Genomic DNA, 19,325 nt, shown 5'->3' on the forward strand with positions numbered 1-19,325 from the left:
AAAAGTTCATTTTAAAAAGAGTTTACAGGAGTGGAAAAACTGGTTCCTACTCCCATTAGGCAGAAAGAAAAAAATGCAGCTGATGTAATGAATAAGTAAATTTCTCAACACTCTGCCGACGTAGGTTCTCAGTTTCGCAAAGTAGCTCCAGAAACAGTTTCAGACAAAGCCAAAACTGGTACTGTTTTGTTTATAGAAGTTACCTAAATACTTTCTATTACAACATTTTTAACTTAAGCACAGCTAAAAGCTTCCAGGACTTATATGCAACTCTGAGGCTGACTGCTATGCTTCATTGCATTTTAAATACAAATCACGGACAAGATAAAGGTGCCAATTTGGAAGACTTATTGCAGGAAAAACTGACTGAGCTATCCTACTGGCCCACACACAGCAAAGGACCCCAAACTGTACCCTCTTCATAAGGAACTGCAGCAATTGCCTTGGAGTATTTACAAAGGCTTTGCTAAGCATAAACATGAGCCATTTCCCAAAGAGAAAATCAGTGGGAGGATGACACCGAATTTACAGAGCTCTCTGTCTCTGTAATCTCATCCCCTACTTTTCTGAATCTTTTCTAGGGCTAGTAGGCAGCAGTAGTGATCAGAAGACATAACCGACACAGGCAATCAGTCAATGCATTGGTCCTAATTATTTTGGCATTATGCATTTTGATAAAGTTGGAGTGGGGCCTGGGGGAAAGGTTGGGTGTTTTCACTTTGCTCCAGGTCAGAAACTTCTCACTCTACTACCAGGAGATGAGACCACTTGACAAAAAGCAGCCTATGACACGTATTTTTGTTTTGTACGGGCACTAACTTCAAGGTTGCTACTTGCCCACGCCTGCTGCCACACACTTCACCCAGCCCTTTATCTGTATCTTACAAAACCACTGTATCTGCCTTCCTAACTTAGGTCAAAGGAAGTTCCACCGTTTCCTTTCATGCAGGTATCATAAAGCAGACCGGAAAAAAAGACTGGTTTTTTCTGTTTGCAAAGGCAGATACTTTGCAATATTTCCAGAAGCGCTCAGAAAGCACAAGATGGGAAGAAAAGGGTCAGGACAATATAATCAGAAGGAGATATGAAAATTCACAATTAACAGTCACACATCCTCATTCCACAAAGCTGTTTAAAGTAGATCACGATCCTTCAAGAGGAAGGCATTATGCCTCCCATATCTAAATCTGTGTCCATTTATTCCTTGCAGGGTTAACAAGCCAGAATAGCAAAGAGCTGAATGTTCCTAAGAGACAGTTTGACATTTTCCTCCTGACAACACCTAGTACTGTTCCATCAGTGCAGTCCCAACTTCCCCCAGAATGTTTCATGGACACAAACTGACTCTGTGGCACAGATTAAACTGAGGTGTCATTTAAATCTCTTTGATTTAAAGCCAACAAAATCTTCAAAACATGTAAACTCCTATCTTATTACATCAATTACAATATTTTACCACCCACACATATACTTACAAGGGATGCGGAAGCTTGTCAAAACTAGTCAGCCCAGAGAGACTGGAATGAAGATTGAAAGGGACACATGCACGCACACACAAGAATTCAGATTTCTCTAGGCAAAGGAGAGGAAAATAGGTAGCTTTGCACCTATCAATTAAATCTTGCGGGATCTTGGAAAGTCAGGGTATACAATCCTCCACTAGCCTCAGAGAACGTCTTGACGTAGCAATGGTATTTCACAAAATCTCATTAAATCTTGCAAGAATGCAGACTGTCATTACATTTAACACACAGTACAGCCAAGCCACTCAAATTCCTTCAGTATTTCTTCTTAAATACAACCCAGGAAATTATTTCAGACAGTGTTTGTCACGCGAGCTTGGAATGACCTCATCCTAATTAACTATTTGTAAATGAAGCTTGCTGTTCAAAGGAAAATCAGCCCTAAAGCTTGTGCCAAGTTCCAAGCTTTGCAACACCTGGGGTTGCTGGGTTTTCAGGGTGTCAGCGTTATTAACTGCCCTCAGCAACCGCACCCGGTTCAGTTTCAATGTTAAAATGCAGATCTGGCCAGTGCCAGGTACAAGAAACACACGTTCTTCCTATGTTAGACATAAGACAACTGATCAATTAAACTAATGTTTATTACAGAGAAAAATGTGCAAGTGCCCAAGGAAGGATTTAAATAGCTTTTGCCAAACCTACAATCTTTGCACAGCCCTTAGTCAGAAGTCAATGGGAGTTGGTGGAGTAAAATAGGGCTAATTACCAGTATTTTTCTTTACAAATATGCAGTTGAAATCTGAGCATGCCCAAGAGGCTGACCCAGCCCTCATTCCATTCTGATCACTCAAAAAAACCAAGCGAGCTCTAGCTGATGTGACACATTCATACTATGAATTGGTCTTGAAAGACATTAAAATCAGCCTCCAGGATGGTGAATGTTTCTCCCAACCATTCTGTTCTCCTCATCTAAGTTTCCAGAGCCTTGATTCAGGCTGTCAGTTAAATTACTACCCTTTTACGGATTAAAAACAAAACAAACAGAAATAGCCGAAGTTGGTAGTTTCAAATCACTTGGTTCTGTCACCAAAGCTGCATTGCTTTACTGCTTGGTACCTATACCTCTTCTGTACCGAATGTGGAGGGTACTGCTCACTGTAAAATACAAAACAAAAGGCACAGTGTAAGGATTTCTTGTTGCTCTAAAGAAACAAGAAATTCCACCAAAAAGGAAAACACATCTAATCCATGGATGTGCCATGTCAGCGCTGGAAATACAGACACAATAGAAGCAGAACTTAGATGTATGTATTTTTTGATCACTAAATTCAGAAAGAGACACAGTCATTAAAGATGCTCACGTAACATTTTAAACTCCTATTTTTATAGGTAATAGATTTTTATGGATTTATATTTGCATCTGTAAAACAATAACCCCAAGCACTATAAAGATAGCAACACAGTAATATCCAAAGCAGGATGGATACCTTCAAGGATCCTATGAATCACTTTTCCTTCAGGTTTCTATGAGCATGTCAGGGACGTAGTGGGTACAGAACAGTGACAACACTTGCCTAGACCTGGGTGAAGTTTTTCAGAAGAAATGCAAGAAAGGAGTGCAAAAAGGGTACAAAATCTGCTCATGACATAAAGCCATTTAAATTACTGAGGAATAAAAAACTATGGGGAACTTCAGAAGCTCCCAAACAAGGCAAAATAGATGACAATATATCAGTGAAATTCAACTTGGTAAATACACAGTAGGAAATCAATTTTTAGTCAGCCATCATGCTGAGTTACATCAGCCACATCAAGTACAGGAGGAGACCTCAGCATAAACAGATAGCTCGACCGAGATTACAGCACCTTGTACTTCTATGATTCCCACTAATGACATGTTAGACTGCAAAGTAGACAGGAGGGGACTACTACAAAGAATATTTATCATTAACAAGAATTCTCAGAGTGATGTTAAATCTTGTATATCATGACATACTCAGTCCTGAAAATCATCAGCAACAAGATGATGCCTCACTTGCTGAGGTGAAGCTCATGCACGTTCTTCTGAGGCATCTGGCATTGTGTACTGCCAGAGACCAGATTAGGCCAGATGAACCTCCCTTCGGATCCAGTCTAGCAAGTTGTACATGCTTATGCTTTTGTTGTATTTTAGAGACAAGTACAGGTTTGGATGTGATTAACTGCGAGTGAGGGAATGTTAATTCTTACCGAATCCTTACAATGAAGAAGGGAATTCACTTGACTGATTTCATAGATGGTGTGCACATGAGGTTACACATGCTACTAACAGTGATATTAACAATACTGCAGCCTCAAGTTCAGAGGTTGAAATCAGCATAAGCAGAATGCTGGTCTATTACAACTGTAGTTTTACAAACAATGGTACATATCAGAAGCATGATTAACCTGTGTTAAATGCATGAGAAAATTATATTCACAGCTAGCAACTGTGCAGGACAACAGACTGGAATACATATTATAATTGTGGTTTAAGCCGGGAGGCAGCTGAACACCACACAGCCGTTCGCTCACTCCCCCTACTCCCCAGTGCGGGGCAGAGAATCGGAAAAAAAATAAAACTCAGCCTGTCCCCGAGCAGCGATCACTGCCCCCCAGGCAACTCCCCCCAGTTTCTATACTGGGCATGACATCACAAGGTACGTAATACCTCTTTGGCCTGTTGGGGTCAGCTGTCCTGGCTGTGTCCCCTCCTGGCTTCTTGTGCCCCTGGCAGAGTATGGGAAGCTGAAAAGTCCTTGCCTGGCGTAAGCCCTGCTCAGCAACAACTAAAACATCAGTGTGTTAACAATATTAGTCTCATACTAAATCCAAAACACAGCACTGTGCCACCTACTAAGAAGAAAATTAACTCTATCCCAACTAAAACCAGAACTATAATGAAGGACAGCTTGAGCTCACACGCTTCAACTTCTTGAATAAAAGGAAGCCTGAAAAATAAACCTGGTAATCAAGCTGACTTTGTGACTGTAGAGATCACCGAGAAGGACTTACAGGAGAGGTGAATTTTGCAGGGGAAAACCAAACCCAGTCTTCTCAAAAGAATGTCATAATGGATGCTGTTCCTGGAGCTCCAGCAAAGAGAAGTTGTTCCTGCGGAAAAGACTTTCTCTTCTGGGAGCCAAAACCACATAAGTAATAGCTATGTTGAAAGCATATGAAAGCACCACCCTTAAAATAAATCTGCAAGACAAAGTAAGTCAAATGGCTACTGAATTTGGCTTTTACAGTTTGAACTAAAAGTAATACTATTTTTCTGAAGTGTATGATACTCTTTGCTGGAGGATCTTAGGGCAACACCTTTGGAGGACCCATATGGTAGAGCTACCTGTCATTCTATCTGAAGGATTGTCCATTTGCCCACTTCCTGACACAGAACATACAACTATCAACAGACAGCGTTGTGCTGAAGCTAGGCGCATGTATGCTTCAGAAATACCTATCGGTGTGTCTAAAAGTTCATAGCGCCCACACAGAGACATGCAAATCGCTGGCTGCATACAGCAAAATAGCTGAACCGATCCATATTCAACTTTTTGACAGTGCAGCTTAATTGCAATATACAGAAATGGCTGCACCATTTTAGTACCACCAGTAATGCAGACAGTGTTTTGGGTTTGCCTTTACCAAACACAACTGCTGGATCAGTCATGAATGGCATTTAAACTAACAGATGAAACAACTGACGACCGAAAGAAAATCAACATATGAGAAACCCATATTCCAGACAGAAAGAAAGGTGATTCACAAGTAGGAAATCTCATCACTTCTGCTGGATGGTTTGACCTCTGTAGTGGCCAATTCCCATTTCTTTCTCTCAAATCTTGGATGAAAAACCTCAGGTATCTAATTTAGGATCACAAATTCTCACCACATGGAATGCCAGTACAAGCACTTGAGCACTGCAAGCAGAAGTCTCTTTCATGTGTTAACCTTTTGAATGGGCCTTTTTAGCCCATTTTGGTGTAATGAAAGATACAAAAAGACAATAAGTAGTTCTCTGCTCACAGCTTACAAAGTGCATCCTACATAGCAAATATTACTTGCAGTTGCCAATTTGACCAAGAGATGGTACCATGCGTGCACGTAGCCATTACAAGGCAGTGGTGGTGGGATAAATACCTGCTTGTATCTAAACCGTTCTCTGATTTAGGTGTTCATAAACACATATACTGCAAAGGTGCATTTAAAAACACTGATCACGCAATGAAAGTCAGAGGCTTGAGCACAATCAATGGGCTTACAATTTGCATACACTAAAAGAGCACAAATCAGTCGTATGCTGCATTTAGCTCTTTATACAAAAGAACAATTTTGAGAGATATGATAAAATCACACATAACTGACATTGAAAAATGTGTGTTGACAATAAACTCACAGAATTTTCTGGAAGATCTCCCCAATGTGCTTATATTTAGTCTTTCCCAATTTCTGCAAATCTGGTGACATCCATGCTTCCTAATAAAAGTCAAAGCAGTCAAAGCTTACATAAGGCAGCAAAGAAGGGTAATGGCACCCTGGGGCACACCGGGTGAAGCATTGCCAGCAGGTCGAGGGAGGGGATCTTTCCCCTTTACTCAGCACTGGTGAGGCCACACCTGGAGTACTGTGCCTAGTGCTGGGCTCATCAGTACAAGGGAGACACGGACATCCTGGAGAGAGTCCAGCAAAGGGCCACAAAGATAACGAAGGGACTGGAGCGCCTCGCCTGTGAGGAAAGGCTGGCAGAGCTGGGACTGTTCAGCCTGGAGAAGAGAGGGCCTGGGGGGGAACTTGTCAATGTATATAAATACCTGAAGGGAGGGTGAAAAGAGGACAAAGCCAGGCTCTTTTCAGTGGTGCCCAGTGAAACACAGGGGCTTCCCTCTGAACACCAGGAAACACTTTTTCACTGTGAGGGTGTCTGAGCACTGGCACTGGTTGCCCAGAGAGGTTGCGGAGTCTCCATCCTTGGAGACACTCAAAAGCTGTCTTGACATGCTCCTGGGTCACCAGCTCTAGGTGGCCCTGCTTGAGCAGGGGGTTGGACAAGACGACCTCCAGAGGTCCCTTCCAACCTCAGCTGTTCTGTGATTCTGTGAAAGTGAATCTATACAATTAATGCTATGCTGTAAATGACTAAAACTAAGAGAGTTCATATTTACCTTAAATGACGCAAATAGGTAAGCAATTATAAAGTGTAATATGCAAATACTAAGAAAAACGCCAAGCTCACTGGACCATATTGTGCAGCAGCTGCCTAGTATAAATCCAAATCTCATTCTGGAATGGCTACAACTACCTCTGAATGCATCACTGCTTATGTATGGTTCCCTTTTTCCTATTGTATATGTGTCTATACTGATCTCTACTTGCTATTTTATGGCCCAGTCATTCAATACCTCCAAATTCCTCTACAGCTTTTCTAAAGCTGCCTCCTGCATCTTTACTACTCAGAATAACTGAGCAAACTTTGCCACCTCATGTCTTTTTATCGGCTTCTCAAATTATTCATGAATTTGTGGAAGATCACAGATTTCCACAAAACTACCGGTGACTCACTCCACAGTGAAAGCTGTTTATTTTTGCTGTCTTATTTCCTGTATTTTGAGCAATTATTTATCAATGCAGTGACCTTCCTTCTGTGTTACAGCAACTTTAAGAATGTATTTAGTCCAAGTCTCCAGTGTGATATTTTTAAATAGTCTGCATTATGCTACAGAAATCCTACTTTTTTTAGTTGTTGTTTTTAACACGTTCCCTCATTTTGAAGTGGTTTCACTTTTTTGAATTAGGCACAAAGGCAATGGATGCAACCACTTTTTCTCTTACTCCTTGAAGGGTTTAGGATCTAAGTAGCTTAGGGTCAATGTTGGAGAGCAGCTCTTAAACGCTTACATTTGAAGTGCATTCTGTTCATTGTTTAGACCCAAGTTAAGATTTGCATTTCCTGCTCTGGGTTCCCCAATGAACAGCTCTGAAGATATTGTCATTGACTGTCTTTAAGGGCTTTGCATCCCACTGTGAAATTTAACCTCATCTGTAGGTAGGAGAAGTCACCCCTTTCTGTGGGTCTCATTAGTGTGGTCTGAGAGATAAGAGTCCTGGCCTTCTGCACAGCAGGCCAGCAAGATAAGCTGAAGGAGAGGTGGGGTGGCAACATCACGTCCCACCCTGTATAAAGAAATTGAGCAAACAACTTTGCAAGTGGGTGATTTTTAAAGAAAGCTGAAGGAAGGAACCATTGCCCACCAGAGCAAGCAGGAGCTGACGACTTTTCACGGTACAGGCAACTAGACATGGGTCAAGGTAAGCAAAAATCCCTTTGGTTAGTCCCAAGCATTTGCCAGTTTTCTGTCAGGAAAAACAACTGTCCCTGCTCCAAGACAGTGCTCATGAGGCTTGCAGAAGAGCAGGCTTACAGGGCAGGAGCCAAGAAAGTGCTCTAAAGGCTAAGGGACTTCACTTTGCATGGAGGACTGCACAAAAAGGGACATCAGACCAAAGCTGGTATCAATGCCTAAAGGGAGTTTGAGAGAAGCAGTAAGCGACAGCTAGGGCAGACATGTGAGAGTTTGGAAGTAAAGGCAAGAGAGTTATCCTTAACATAGGGGACGGGGGACAGGGGATGGGGGAGGGAAACCAGACTACAAAACTGAAGCAGAGAGATGACTAAGTGTTTTAGCCAGTTGAGCAAGAAGAGGGTCCAGGTTCCAAGCAGCCTTGAAGAAAGTGACAATAAGATCCATGAAAAGTCATATGAAGGAGAGGGAGCCATACTGCATATGACCCACCAGTCTACAAGATAGCCAGAACAGACATCTTCATCACAGAGAAGAAAACATATGAGATCAGAGCTGGCTCTGTAAAGCTTAAACTGCTGCAGGGCTATGAACTGGGATAGTCATAAAGGCATTTGAAAGCCAGACCAGAATAATTCACTGAAAACAACGCATGACAAAATTCATATGGGAAAAAAGAAACAAAGCACACAATTCAGTGGGACTCCACAAGAAACACAGAAGGGACAACATCAATGGCAGAAGGCATCAATGCAGAGGACAGGGAAAGTTAGAAGGAGAGAGACGATCAATGAAAACTGCAAAGAGTCGCAGTTGTGGCTTCAGCAGAGAAGCAATGGCTTTAGATAGCAGGCGAATGCTCTGTGGATATTTTTTTTTTTGCTGGAACAAAGAGGAGCCTGGGTCAGCAAGGGGAGGTAGGTGACAGGATGTGGCATATAAGGGGCAACAGTTACAACCCAGAGGATCTTAGAGATGAGTTGGGAGCTGAAGAGATAAGTGAGGTCAGGATGATCCCAAGGCTGAGAAAAACCAGGGTATTATCTGCTTCTCAGCAAGAATTCTGGGAAGATTAAGAACACCAACAAAATCAGACGAAAAGTGCAAGTATATGATCACACTACAGCCACTGAGCACCAAATTGGGTGCTTGAGATTGTGATAATTTTTTTCTTTCTTCTGGTGCTGGACAGAAGCATGTATGATGCGTACAGATGCATGTGTAAGAGACAGGAAGAGGAGGAGCTCTTCTGGCTTCTGCAGCTCTGGGTGTGACATTGCCAACTAATGCGGTGCAAAGAGGGATCAACTGGTGTTTGATTTGCTGTTACCCAGCACAGTTCCAGGACTATACAGCCACACTGCATTTGAACCAGCAGTGAAGTTTGCACCAGTTGCTGGTCTTTGGTGCCTATCAGACATACATCGTGCAGTAACTGCTGGAAGAGCTTGCACCCACATTGCAAGCGGGATGTAATAGCTTGTCTCCTGTGCACAATTTCAACCGTGTATCCACACAGAGAGATGCTGCTTTGAGTGCCACCAGTGCCCTTGAGTACACGGAGTAAGACTCCAAATGTAGTCACAGTGCAGGCTCAGTGCTAACCACAACATCTGTATCATCTGAATGCTCAGGTCTGTTCCATGTCCTTTCCTGGGCAGGAAGGAGCTTTTGCATAATCACTCAGTTCACTTAATGATGCTAAGGTATAAGCAAAGGCAGTTCATTAGCCACTTGACACAAGAACAACCAACCTCAGAGTGAAGGCCCTTACAGTTACTGGGCAGAAGGTCTCAAAGGCAGGGGGGCACTGTCTGAGTGGAGAAACACATGATCAGCTGTTTGTGTGTCTCAGGATGTGGCCCAGGGCCAGACTGTGGGCAGCTCACAGCCCCAAACTGATTCTTTATCTTCTCACACTACAGGTCTGAGCATCAAAAAATGTGACTTCAAGATCACAATGAACAACAATAACCACCACACGGAAGAAATCAGCACTGAAAGGCTTATTGTGAGGCGGGGGCAGCCATTCACGATCACTGTGAGCTTGTCGACTCCCATACACAGCTACCTGCAGCAGCTGAGGAGGACCTTCCTCATAGTTCAGACAGGTAACATCATTACCATACCTATCAGAGCTCTGCTCCTCCACCCACCTGAGGAACAGAGCTGGTGGCAAAAGCCATCTTCAGAGCTGGTCAGAGGTGCCCACATTTAGAAGTGAGGCCAGGGAACTGTTTATCTAAGGCAGAGTAGAGTCTCCTGCTGGGACTGCAGGGTCAAAACTAGATCTCTTTCCATAAGAGACACCGCAGCACAATCACCACTGCAGGTTCACTACTCTATGATTTGAAAGTACTCACGGGATCTCTCCTCTCTCCTGGCTTTTGGTTTAGGAATGTTCAAACTTAGCTAGCCTGTTACAGGTGTTTTTCTGTTACAGGTGTTTTTCTGTTACAGAGTGTTTTCTAGTGAGACCCTTGAGAAGGGCAGCAATATTCAGCCCCAGCTTGTTTTACCATAATCTGAGCATTTGGCTGTGACTTTTGTTCCAAGACACTGAATCCCAGGAGCAGCAGGTCTGCACCATTCTGGCTGTCCCTGGTCTCTACGGACCTACAAAATACACATCTCACTTTCTAACATGGAGGCCTGAGTGCAGTACTAAGCTTAGGAAGATTCACTAGGCAGTAAGCTGCTAAAGGGTTAAGGCTCTCTCACAAGAAAAGGAGAGCTATGGCTCCAGATATAGACAAGGTCCCTGCAATCTGCATGGGGTGAGGATGCCTGTCTGGAATAGACACAACCAGATCTCTTTGGCTGCAGGACCACATCCTTCCAAAGCAGATGGAACCCAGACTGAATTTCCCATCTCCAGCCTGGGAGACCAGAAGCAGTGGAGCGCAGCACTGGAAGAACAGGACCCATGCTTCTGGACCATCTCTGTGAACACGCCTGCCAATGCTCCTGTTGGCCAGTACACTCTGCTTTTACACGCCTCCAAGTCTTACTGTCTCCTGGGCAACTTCACCCTTCTCTTTAATCCCTGGTGCCGAGGTATGTGGTCAGAAACAGAAAGGCAGGCTGGGATCAATCACTTCACAAAAACAGCTTTTGAGCTCTGGCACTCTGCCTCCCTGGAGGTTGAGACTGACTCGCCTAGCGCTCCCTGCCACTCCTGCCCTGCTCCTCACAGCACCTTAGGAAGGAGGTAGGGGCTAATAAAGCTCGAAGCTGCCTACCTCAGCATTTCTGCTCCATTCCTGGAGTACTCCACTGCCAGAGCCCTCTCCTCTTGCTAAGGGAAAAATGTTTGATGAAGTGTTGCCGATAATAAAGATTTTAAGATGAGTCAAGATTATAACTGGTCTGATTAAGGCCACTGTATCTTTCTCAGGAATAGAGAAGTCAACAGCCAGAAGAGTAAAAGAGCTAGCTAGTGCAATAGCCTTGGTCTGGAGGAACTTTTTGAACAAAGAAACAGAGAAGACAATGAAATTCTTCTTTCCTGTCTGTATCTGTGGTATTTCTCCAGGGCAGAATGCCAGGGACTGCCAAAGTCCCTGGAGTGCAGCAGAATCTGCTGATGTAAGAGAGATGCAAGTGCATCTGTGACCCGGAATGCTTTCTTCCTGATGCTTTTTTTCTCTAATCTAGATGATGAGGTGTTCTTGCCTAATGAGGCACAGCGGCAGGAGTACATTTTAAACTCAGAGGGTGTCATCTACTGGGGATCTGAAAATGCAGTCCTAGCACAACCCTGGGACTTTGGTCAGGTAAGCAAGAGGTCCAATACGTCTGTTGGTCTCTTACAGCCACCAGCAGAGGAAGGGTGCATATCTCCTGTGTGTACAGAATGCTATCCATTTCCATACTGTGGCTTTGATGAAAAACTTGCTCTCTGCACGCACTGTCTTTGTCTAAGACTGCACAGGAGAACAGGGACCTGTGTATGAAGTCCCATAACCCAGTATATGTAATTTTAGCTACCTTCTCAGGCTGTCCTCTATGAAGAAATGCATTGATCTATATCCGGGCTTTGTGTGCCTTCCTTTCATGAACAGATATAAAAGCATTTAACAGAGCTTAATAACACTGTCTCTATTTTACAGGTAAAGTGAGGACAAGTAGATCTTCCAATTTGCCCAAGGCCATCTGACACAGCCAGTGATTAGAGTGGGATTTTATTCCACTTTAGTGCCACCAGATCACAAAAGTACCAACCTAGAGAGTGCTCCAGAAAAGCATCAATTTCCCTCAATCAGCGGACGCAGTTTCATGCTAATGCATTTCTCACCTTACTTCAATAAAGCTGTGGGTCTGCCTTTAGTATGTTGTGCTCCCCCTCCAAATCTCTGCCTGGAGCTCTCTTCCACAGCCCACTTTATGTAAGACTATCAGCAGAAAGGCAGAAATAATCTGCACAGTTACAAACCCTTGCAGGGACTCCAGAGAACAAATGTTCAGGCCAAATTTCCTGAAATGTTGCGTTCTTGTTTCAGTTTGAGGGTGATATTGTTGACATCTGCTTCACACTGCTGGAGGCAGGCGAAGGCCATCAACGAGACAAGGATCACACCCAGCGCAAGAACCCTATTTACATCTGCCGCACAGTTGCTGCCATGGTAAGGAGAGCAGACAGCAGCCCTGACCCTAGCAGAGAAGACCCAAATGCAGAGTGAAGGCTAGTATCTTCTCAATCCCAGTTTATGGCAACCCACTGACCAAAGAGGAAGCCTGCCCAGGGCTGTTCCAAACAACACCTCCTGCCCACCTCCAGCCCTTCCTGATATTCCTGCAGCAGACAAGCAGTGCTGCAGGAGTTTCTTAGCAGTGACAGTACGCTTACTGAACAAATCTCAGGGGAGACTGTTGCACTTGTTCTGCTCAGCCATAACCTTCATGCTCAGCACAAAAAATCCTTCTATTTTCATCTGCCTTGGGAGCAGCTTCATCAAACAGGATGAGGTGTACCTACCAAAGACATGCAATTCCTTAATTCATCTTTCTCTCCTCCTTCCCCACAGCTGAACTGTGATGAGTTTCGAGGAAACCTGACAGAATGTGGGACCAGGCAATATTATAATGGGACATCCCCTTCCAAGTGGCTGGGAAGCAGCCCCCTCCTCCGGCAGTTGGCTGCATCACAATGCAAGCCTGTCCGCTACAGGCAGTGCTGGGTGTTAGCTGCAGTCATGTGTTCAGGTGAAGTGGTGGTTCAAAGACTTTTATGTTGAGCAAAGCCTTATTCAGACTGCAGAACCTCTAGCATATGCCTGAATTCCTGGGTTAACACAGATCCCAGTAACATAACCTTTAATCAGATCCTCAGAGTTTCCTCATCAACAATCAGCACCACTAGCTCTGAGATAAAGAGTATCAGTACACACCGTTCACTGAACGCACCTACGATAGCTTATTTCCTGAGGGGGCACTGCCTCTTGCAAAGTCCAAACAGCACACCTGGTGCCATTCCTACTAGGCCTAGCACCAAAAAAGGCTCTACATCTATCAGCAGAGGCACCCTTAGGGCAGGATGCGCAACTGATTCACAGCTCTTTCTTCTGCACAGTTCTGAGGTGCCTGGGAATTCCTACCAGGGTGGTCACAGGCTTTACATGGGCTCACAACACTAACAGCAGCCTGAGTGTGGATGAGTATTATGATGAAGATGGGATACTGCTTACACAAGACAAGAGTGCCCGTGTCTGGTAAGAAAACATGGCAGGACCCAAGCAAGAATTTGAGACGATACCTGGATCTAGGAAGCGATAGAGGGGGGAAAAGAGGTAAACAGCTGCAGGCAGGTGGATAGGAGACAGTTCAGCTGAGATCCTATCTACATGACCTATTCTTGAGAAATCACCACAACCCAAACTGAAGAGTGCCCTATTACTAGGGCCCACAAAGGAAGAATGATAGCCCAGTCCAGCTGGACACACTCCACTTATGTCAAAAGCCATGGTCTCTGCTCTCCTCGGTATGCACTGAGCTCTTTCAAAGAAGCATTAACTGACTGTGGTTTGGCTAAAACTTTACTGTACCTCAAGGCTCAGTCCCTTGGTATAAGCATGTGATGTTGTCTCTTGCAGGACCTTCCATGTTTGGAATGAATGCTGGATGGCTCGAGCAGACTTGCTCCCAGAGTACAGTGGGTGGCAGGCACTGGATGCCACCTGCCAGGAAAAAAGCAAAGGTAAGATATCAGAGATGGGCTTGGGGGATTGGGGGTGTGGAGTGGAGTGGGGAGCAAATAAAGCAGTTCAACATTCCTTCCTTCCCCAACTTCCAGTGGAAGGATGCAAAAGGACAGGAACTCACCCTGTTGACTTTAAGCACTAAATCATCATTCGTTTGGTTTGTGCAGCTTGTGTAGCTCTAAGAGTTCTAGCACAGCACTGCTCCCTAATGTCTTCCTAAACAAGATACTTCACTACTTCCAGTATAGGTCTAAACTAGGCATGGGTCTAGTTAGTAAAGCATCTGAATCTTAACTGGGCCACATTTTCTCTTCAGGTCCATCCTTCTGTGGGCCAGCCCCTGTTCAAGCCATCAAAGAAGGGGACACAGAAGTTGATTATGATGTCTGCTACTTCTTTGCTGCCATCAATGCCAAGTGCCAGGTCTGGATACAAAAAGCAGATGACACCCTCAAGCCAGCTTTTGGTGGCACAAAGTACACTGGCAACAACATCAGCACCAAGAGTGTGGGCAGTGAACGCTGCGAGGATATCACTCACAACTACAAGTATCCTGAAGGTATGGGGTAGGCAAGTGCCTGAGCACATTCCCTGCCAGTGTTACAACTGAGGAGTAAAGGACTAGAGAGCAGAGCCACACCAGAGCATTAGGGTCACCCACTTCTCACTACTGCCCGTTCCTGAATGGTACAAGAACACCTTACTCTTGCTGTCCACAGAATCAAAGCACACGTCATACCCCAACTTTCGTCCTGCTTAATTACATTAACCAGCTCTCTAGAAGGCCAGGCCTTTCTTCACCAGGCACTTCCCTGTCTGGAAAACCTTTCCTGACTTCTGTTACCTCTGCACTCTGTGCATTCAGCCCCCATTGCCCCTGTAATATATATAGATGTATTTCAGACTCCAGCTTTCTGAAAAGGATGGTTGTGCTCCCAGATACTGTCTAAATCCCTCCCTCAAGAAGTAGCTCCCCCTTCAGAACCTATTACTCAGTGCTGTTTCCCTGACCCAACCCTACTATCTCATCTTACCCTACGGCATGTTGTCTCCTTGGTGGCAGTCTCTCACAAGAGAATGTAGTACTGTGTCCTAGCTACAACCATAGTTAGAGAGGCAACTGCCCCTTTAACTCTGACAGATGTTAGCACCAAGGTGCTTTAAAAACTATGCCAAATCTTTCCAAGCAGAATCCTTCAGGTACATCCAATGAATGTCCTTTCGGCTGAAATTCTTGAACTGCTCCAACAGTGCTGTTATAAACAGTTATCTACAGTACTGCCAGGATAATTCAATGCCATACTTCTGCATTTACTGCTTCACACCAATAAACAGGAAAGAATACTAAAATATGTTCTCCCTTTTTTGTGACAGGTTCTCTGCAGCAAAAAGAAGTACTTGACAAGGCCTACAGAAAGACAACGGAACTTGAGACAACCAGCCGCAGCAGCAAAACAGAGTTTAGCTCCATTCCTACTGCCCTTGACGAGCCAGTTAACCTTTTCATCGATCTCCAGTCGAAGAGTTCTCTGTTACTGGGACAAGACGTTCCACTTTCCATTGTAGTGTTTAACCACAGTGGTGGAGAAAAGGCTACTCACCTGGTAGTTGGGGCCCAGTCTCTACATTACAATGGTGTGCCCATTACCCAGATTTGGAAGAAAGAGTTTAACCTTATCCTCAAAAGCAATGAAGGTAAGGACTCTACTGGGTGCATGGTTAGAAAAGTTTATCTAGTACCCTCACTTCAGGAAAAATGCACTTAGCCGTAAGTTTACAAAAGATTGGCTGAATGTATGTAATCGAAGTAAAACACTGTGGCAACACTACCTTAAGAGATTTTGAATCTGCAAATCCAGTTGGAGCACTTAAGCTTTTACATGCCGCAGCTTTTAGTACAACGTTGGGCACTAAACACTCCTAGGTGCCATGCAGGCTAAGACCAGACTGTATGTATCATCTGCATTGTCATCTGTATCGCACCGCTCTGTATTCCAGCTAACAACCTGCAGGTTTTTGTGCCTTACTCACGGTACAGAAGAGAGCTGGGAGAGAATCATCTGCTTAGGCTGACTGCCATGCTGAGAGACGAGGACTCCTCCTGCATATACTTTGCACAGGAAGAGATCAGCATTCATGATCCCCCTCTCACTATTGAGGTTAGATCGGTCTATTAATTTTGCTACCGCAGTAGTGAGAAAACAGCTTTCATAGTCATAAGCAGCAAAAAAATTCTGCTGGGTTGAGTGGCTCTCCTCATGCTGTCTTCTTTCAAAGCACTGAGACATCAGTTTGGGAAAGCCAAGTTGTGCCACACTGTTGTATACAGTACTCCCACTTCTACCTTGTCTATGTGTGAGCATAGGGAAAACCCAATGACTCCTAACTCACTCACCAGTCTCAAAATCAGAGGCTGCAGAAGGAAACTACAGCAAGAAGACTGTAGTTGAGAAGAAAGTAAGCTCGACTTTGCCTCTTCTGGCAATGGCAGCTGAGGCTGAGACCTCTGGCACCAAAAAATCATTTATCTCCCTTTAATCATAAAAGAATCCTTTTCCTTCTCCCAGTTTCAGCTCATTTCCTTCTTTCAACAGTTTCCAGAAAATATGGTACAGTATCAGACAAGCACAGCAACGATCAGCCTCCTGAACCCTCTCGCTGAACCCTTGGAGAAGTGTGTGATAGTGGTTGCAGGGCGAGGGCTCATTTACAGACAAAGGAAGTACAGGTAAGTGTAAACTGATTGATCTAAGAACAGTAAATGGAAAAAGAGATGATAACAATACACAATAACAAACTAGAGAAACCCTTGCACAGGAAAGGCTGTCCCCAAAAATAAGCGGGCAATGAGGCAGGAAGAGACCGCTACAGCATGAAAGCCCCAGGCATGCCATCCTTTATTTACAGACAATACAGAAGATTTTCACACTGAAAAGGAGAAAAGCCACATAACAGAACTTTCAACAGATGTGTAATACATAAGTTGAAGCCAATATGGCATTTGTGAAAACTTCAACCCCAAAGGCCTAGACAGCAGAAGGAAAGCCCTCTGGCAACACAAAGGGTAACAAGAGAAGTAGCACAAGCCTTAGGCACAAATACACTTTAAATAAGACACTAGTTACAGGTCATTGAAATGAGCTATGAAATTTAGAAATTATTTCCTGTTGAGAAATCAATTGCTTTTTAGCTAGCCGCTTGAACATCCTTAAGTGGGGTAAAACTATATTGTTTCTTTCCAGTACCTTTCCACCCATTACCCACTGTCAGCAATGAAGACAGTCCCTGGGTACAATTTTAACAGTGTCTTCCCCTTCTCAACTGAAGAACCAGGCAAACCTGACTTAGCCAAGAGTCATCCAAAAAGGCATGCTCTCCTTCAGATGAAAAAATCCCCACTTCTCTCAAGAAGCTGCATTAGGACAAAGTAACCTTAGATGCCTCCATGGGGAGTTCAACCCTCCTGTCATACCTCCCTCCCAAACCACTGTCAGATCACAGCTCCATTGTGGTAGTTTAGATAACTGCTAGCCGCCTTCTATTTCTGGTTTTCTTTTCCTTTCCTTTTTTTTTTGGCACCACACTCCTGTCTAGAAAATGCATATCCTACGCCCTGGGAACTAGAAATACAAAGAGGTGTGCTTCCTGTATAATCCCTTTTCACCTTTCAGGCTGGGCTCTGTGCAACCTAAAAGCACTCAAAAGCTGCAAATCCCAGTCACCCCCACCCAAGCAGGGACCAGAAGACTCACTGCATGTCTCACCTGCCTTCAACTCCAGAACCTGAAGAGCTACAAAACTATTGACATTGCAGCTGCCTGATGCCCAACTTGGAACAGGTCCCGCTGTCCTGTTTACAAAAGAGTGGTCATGATATGTGCTCTGATCTTAGGCAACCATAGATGTTAACAGTTTAATTAAAGTTATATTTAAAACCGTATCTGACTTTGATTATTGGTACAAACTCCAGTCTCTCCCATCTGCCACTATGCCTGCTCTCCAGTTGTATAAGTTGAACCTTACTGTGACAAAGATGGGCTAAATGCTCAAGCAGATGCTGCATTTCTCACCATGCATCTGTGCTGAAACCACCACTGCGTAGTCACTCTTCCCTAACCATGGCAAAAAAGGATATCCTAGAACTTTAAAGCGATGGTAGATGTAGCATTTCTCTAGAGACATACTCTTATCCCCCTACAGATCCTTGGTCTTGGTAAAGTAGTAAATAGTATTTTCTACTGCTTTCTGAGGAAATAGGAAAGAGAAAGATAGTTCATTCTTCTCTAAGGTTAGACAGGAAATAGCAGCAGTGCTGCATATTTTTAATGGTTCATCGGGCTGTCTGCAAAAGAAGCAAGAGCTTTCCTTCAGTATATATGCTCTGCCACCTGAAAACAGATAAAGCCACTCATGCAAGTCTAGCAATATTTTATTGTTCTTTGAACCCCATAGTAGCAGTTGTGATGTCTGAAGAATGGGGCACATTCACAGCATTGAGATGCAGCACTGCACCACCCTAAGAATCCAAGCAAAATGACACTTTCTGCAATAGCGAAGAGTAGCTTCCTGAGAAAGTTTTACCAAGTGGCAGCAAAGTTCTCTCCTAAAACATTGTTCTCATCACTCTCCCAGCAGCTGGAGAACAGTGAGATTCCCTGGAAAAGCATATGCCAGAGCGAGTGGCAGCAACACATGTAGACATGGAAGAGCTAAAGTTGACCCTGTGTGAAGTTCTTGATTTTATTCATGTTGTGATCTACTGCACCAGTTAGAAACTGCACCCAGCCTTCCTCTGATGGTGGACATACATGGCTTGTCCTGCAAAAGTGGAGGAAATTAATTAGGAAAGCCTCCTGGGTGTCTTATAACTATGCACCCAGACAACACATAGGTATTGTGAAGTGCTGAATTACCACAGCATTAAAACAGGACTGTTATAGCCCCACCATGCCTTCTGCAAGGAAGAACCCACATCCATGTCTCTAGTCCCAAACCTTAACACATATGTGCATGTCTTCAGTGGGAACCACTTTCATCCCTACCATCCTTTTCTTACTCCCATCCTTTTGTGACTGGATAACATCATAATTACTCCAAAATGCCAGCATTTGCTGTCTAGAAATTAGTAATCTTTGACAGGAGGCAGAACGATATCAACCTTCATAGCAGGGAACACACACTTATAAAGCTGTAACTCATACTCACTTTGTAATCTCTAAGGTTTTCTTTAATACCGAGGCCAACTTAGCAGCCTAGAAAGAAACAAAAGGAAAATGAAGTAAGCCAAACATGGAAATAGAGGAGCTCAGCAGTACTGGAAAAGAAAGGGGGGTGCAGGAATG

At 44.1% G+C, this 19,325-nt stretch overlaps 2 protein-coding genes and 1 long non-coding RNA gene across 7 annotated transcripts in view; 1 reads left to right on the forward strand and 2 right to left on the reverse strand.

The window, feature by feature from the left end:
- LOC118452494 overlaps nucleotides 1-13,883 on the reverse strand; it is an 82,704-nt gene extending 68,821 nt beyond the window's left edge. The window contains exon 1 of the long non-coding RNA XR_004842264.1: nucleotides 13,828-13,883. This is a non-coding gene — a long non-coding RNA (uncharacterized LOC118452494). The remainder of the gene's footprint in view (nucleotides 1-13,827) is intronic.
- LOC104127942 (erythrocyte membrane protein band 4.2) lies at nucleotides 7,604-17,920 on the forward strand. 5 transcript variants are annotated; one of them, XM_035896124.1, is made up of 13 exons: nucleotides 7,604-7,790; nucleotides 9,709-9,894; nucleotides 10,610-10,840; nucleotides 11,441-11,559; nucleotides 12,286-12,408; nucleotides 12,811-12,988; nucleotides 13,356-13,494; nucleotides 13,876-13,979; nucleotides 14,300-14,542; nucleotides 15,358-15,678; nucleotides 15,982-16,142; nucleotides 16,578-16,711; nucleotides 17,578-17,920. In XM_035896124.1, the coding sequence occupies exons 1-13, from the start codon at nucleotides 7,781-7,783 to the stop codon at nucleotides 17,768-17,770; spliced, it is 2,142 nt and encodes a 713-aa protein (XP_035752017.1). In that variant the 5' UTR covers nucleotides 7,604-7,780; the 3' UTR covers nucleotides 17,771-17,920. The 5 variants fall into 5 exon arrangements, 3 of the variants coding, with proteins under 3 accessions (XP_035752017.1, XP_009638950.1, XP_035752018.1); XM_009640655.2 differs by having other exon boundaries at nucleotides 7,605-7,790; nucleotides 17,655-17,920; XM_035896125.1 differs by lacking the exon at nucleotides 17,578-17,920 and adding an exon at nucleotides 16,891-17,566 and having other exon boundaries at nucleotides 7,606-7,790.
- A 474-nt stretch (nucleotides 17,921-18,394) lies between these two features.
- The window catches only part of CCNDBP1 (cyclin D1 binding protein 1), a 6,190-nt gene continuing 5,259 nt past the window's right edge, over nucleotides 18,395-19,325 (reverse strand). Inside the window, exons 8-9 of the mRNA XM_035896130.1 lie at nucleotides 19,189-19,235; nucleotides 18,395-18,801 (exon numbers count right to left, since the gene is read on the reverse strand). Of these exons, the coding sequence (XP_035752023.1) occupies nucleotides 18,693-18,801; nucleotides 19,189-19,235 (156 nt within the window). The 3' untranslated portion in view covers nucleotides 18,395-18,692. The remainder of the gene's footprint in view (nucleotides 18,802-19,188; nucleotides 19,236-19,325) is intronic.

This window comes from Egretta garzetta, unplaced genomic scaffold (genome assembly GCF_000687185.1).
Source record: "Egretta garzetta isolate BGI_Z169 unplaced genomic scaffold, ASM68718v1 scaffold356, whole genome shotgun sequence".
In the NCBI taxonomy this organism is placed as follows: domain Eukaryota; kingdom Metazoa; phylum Chordata; class Aves; order Pelecaniformes; family Ardeidae; genus Egretta; species Egretta garzetta.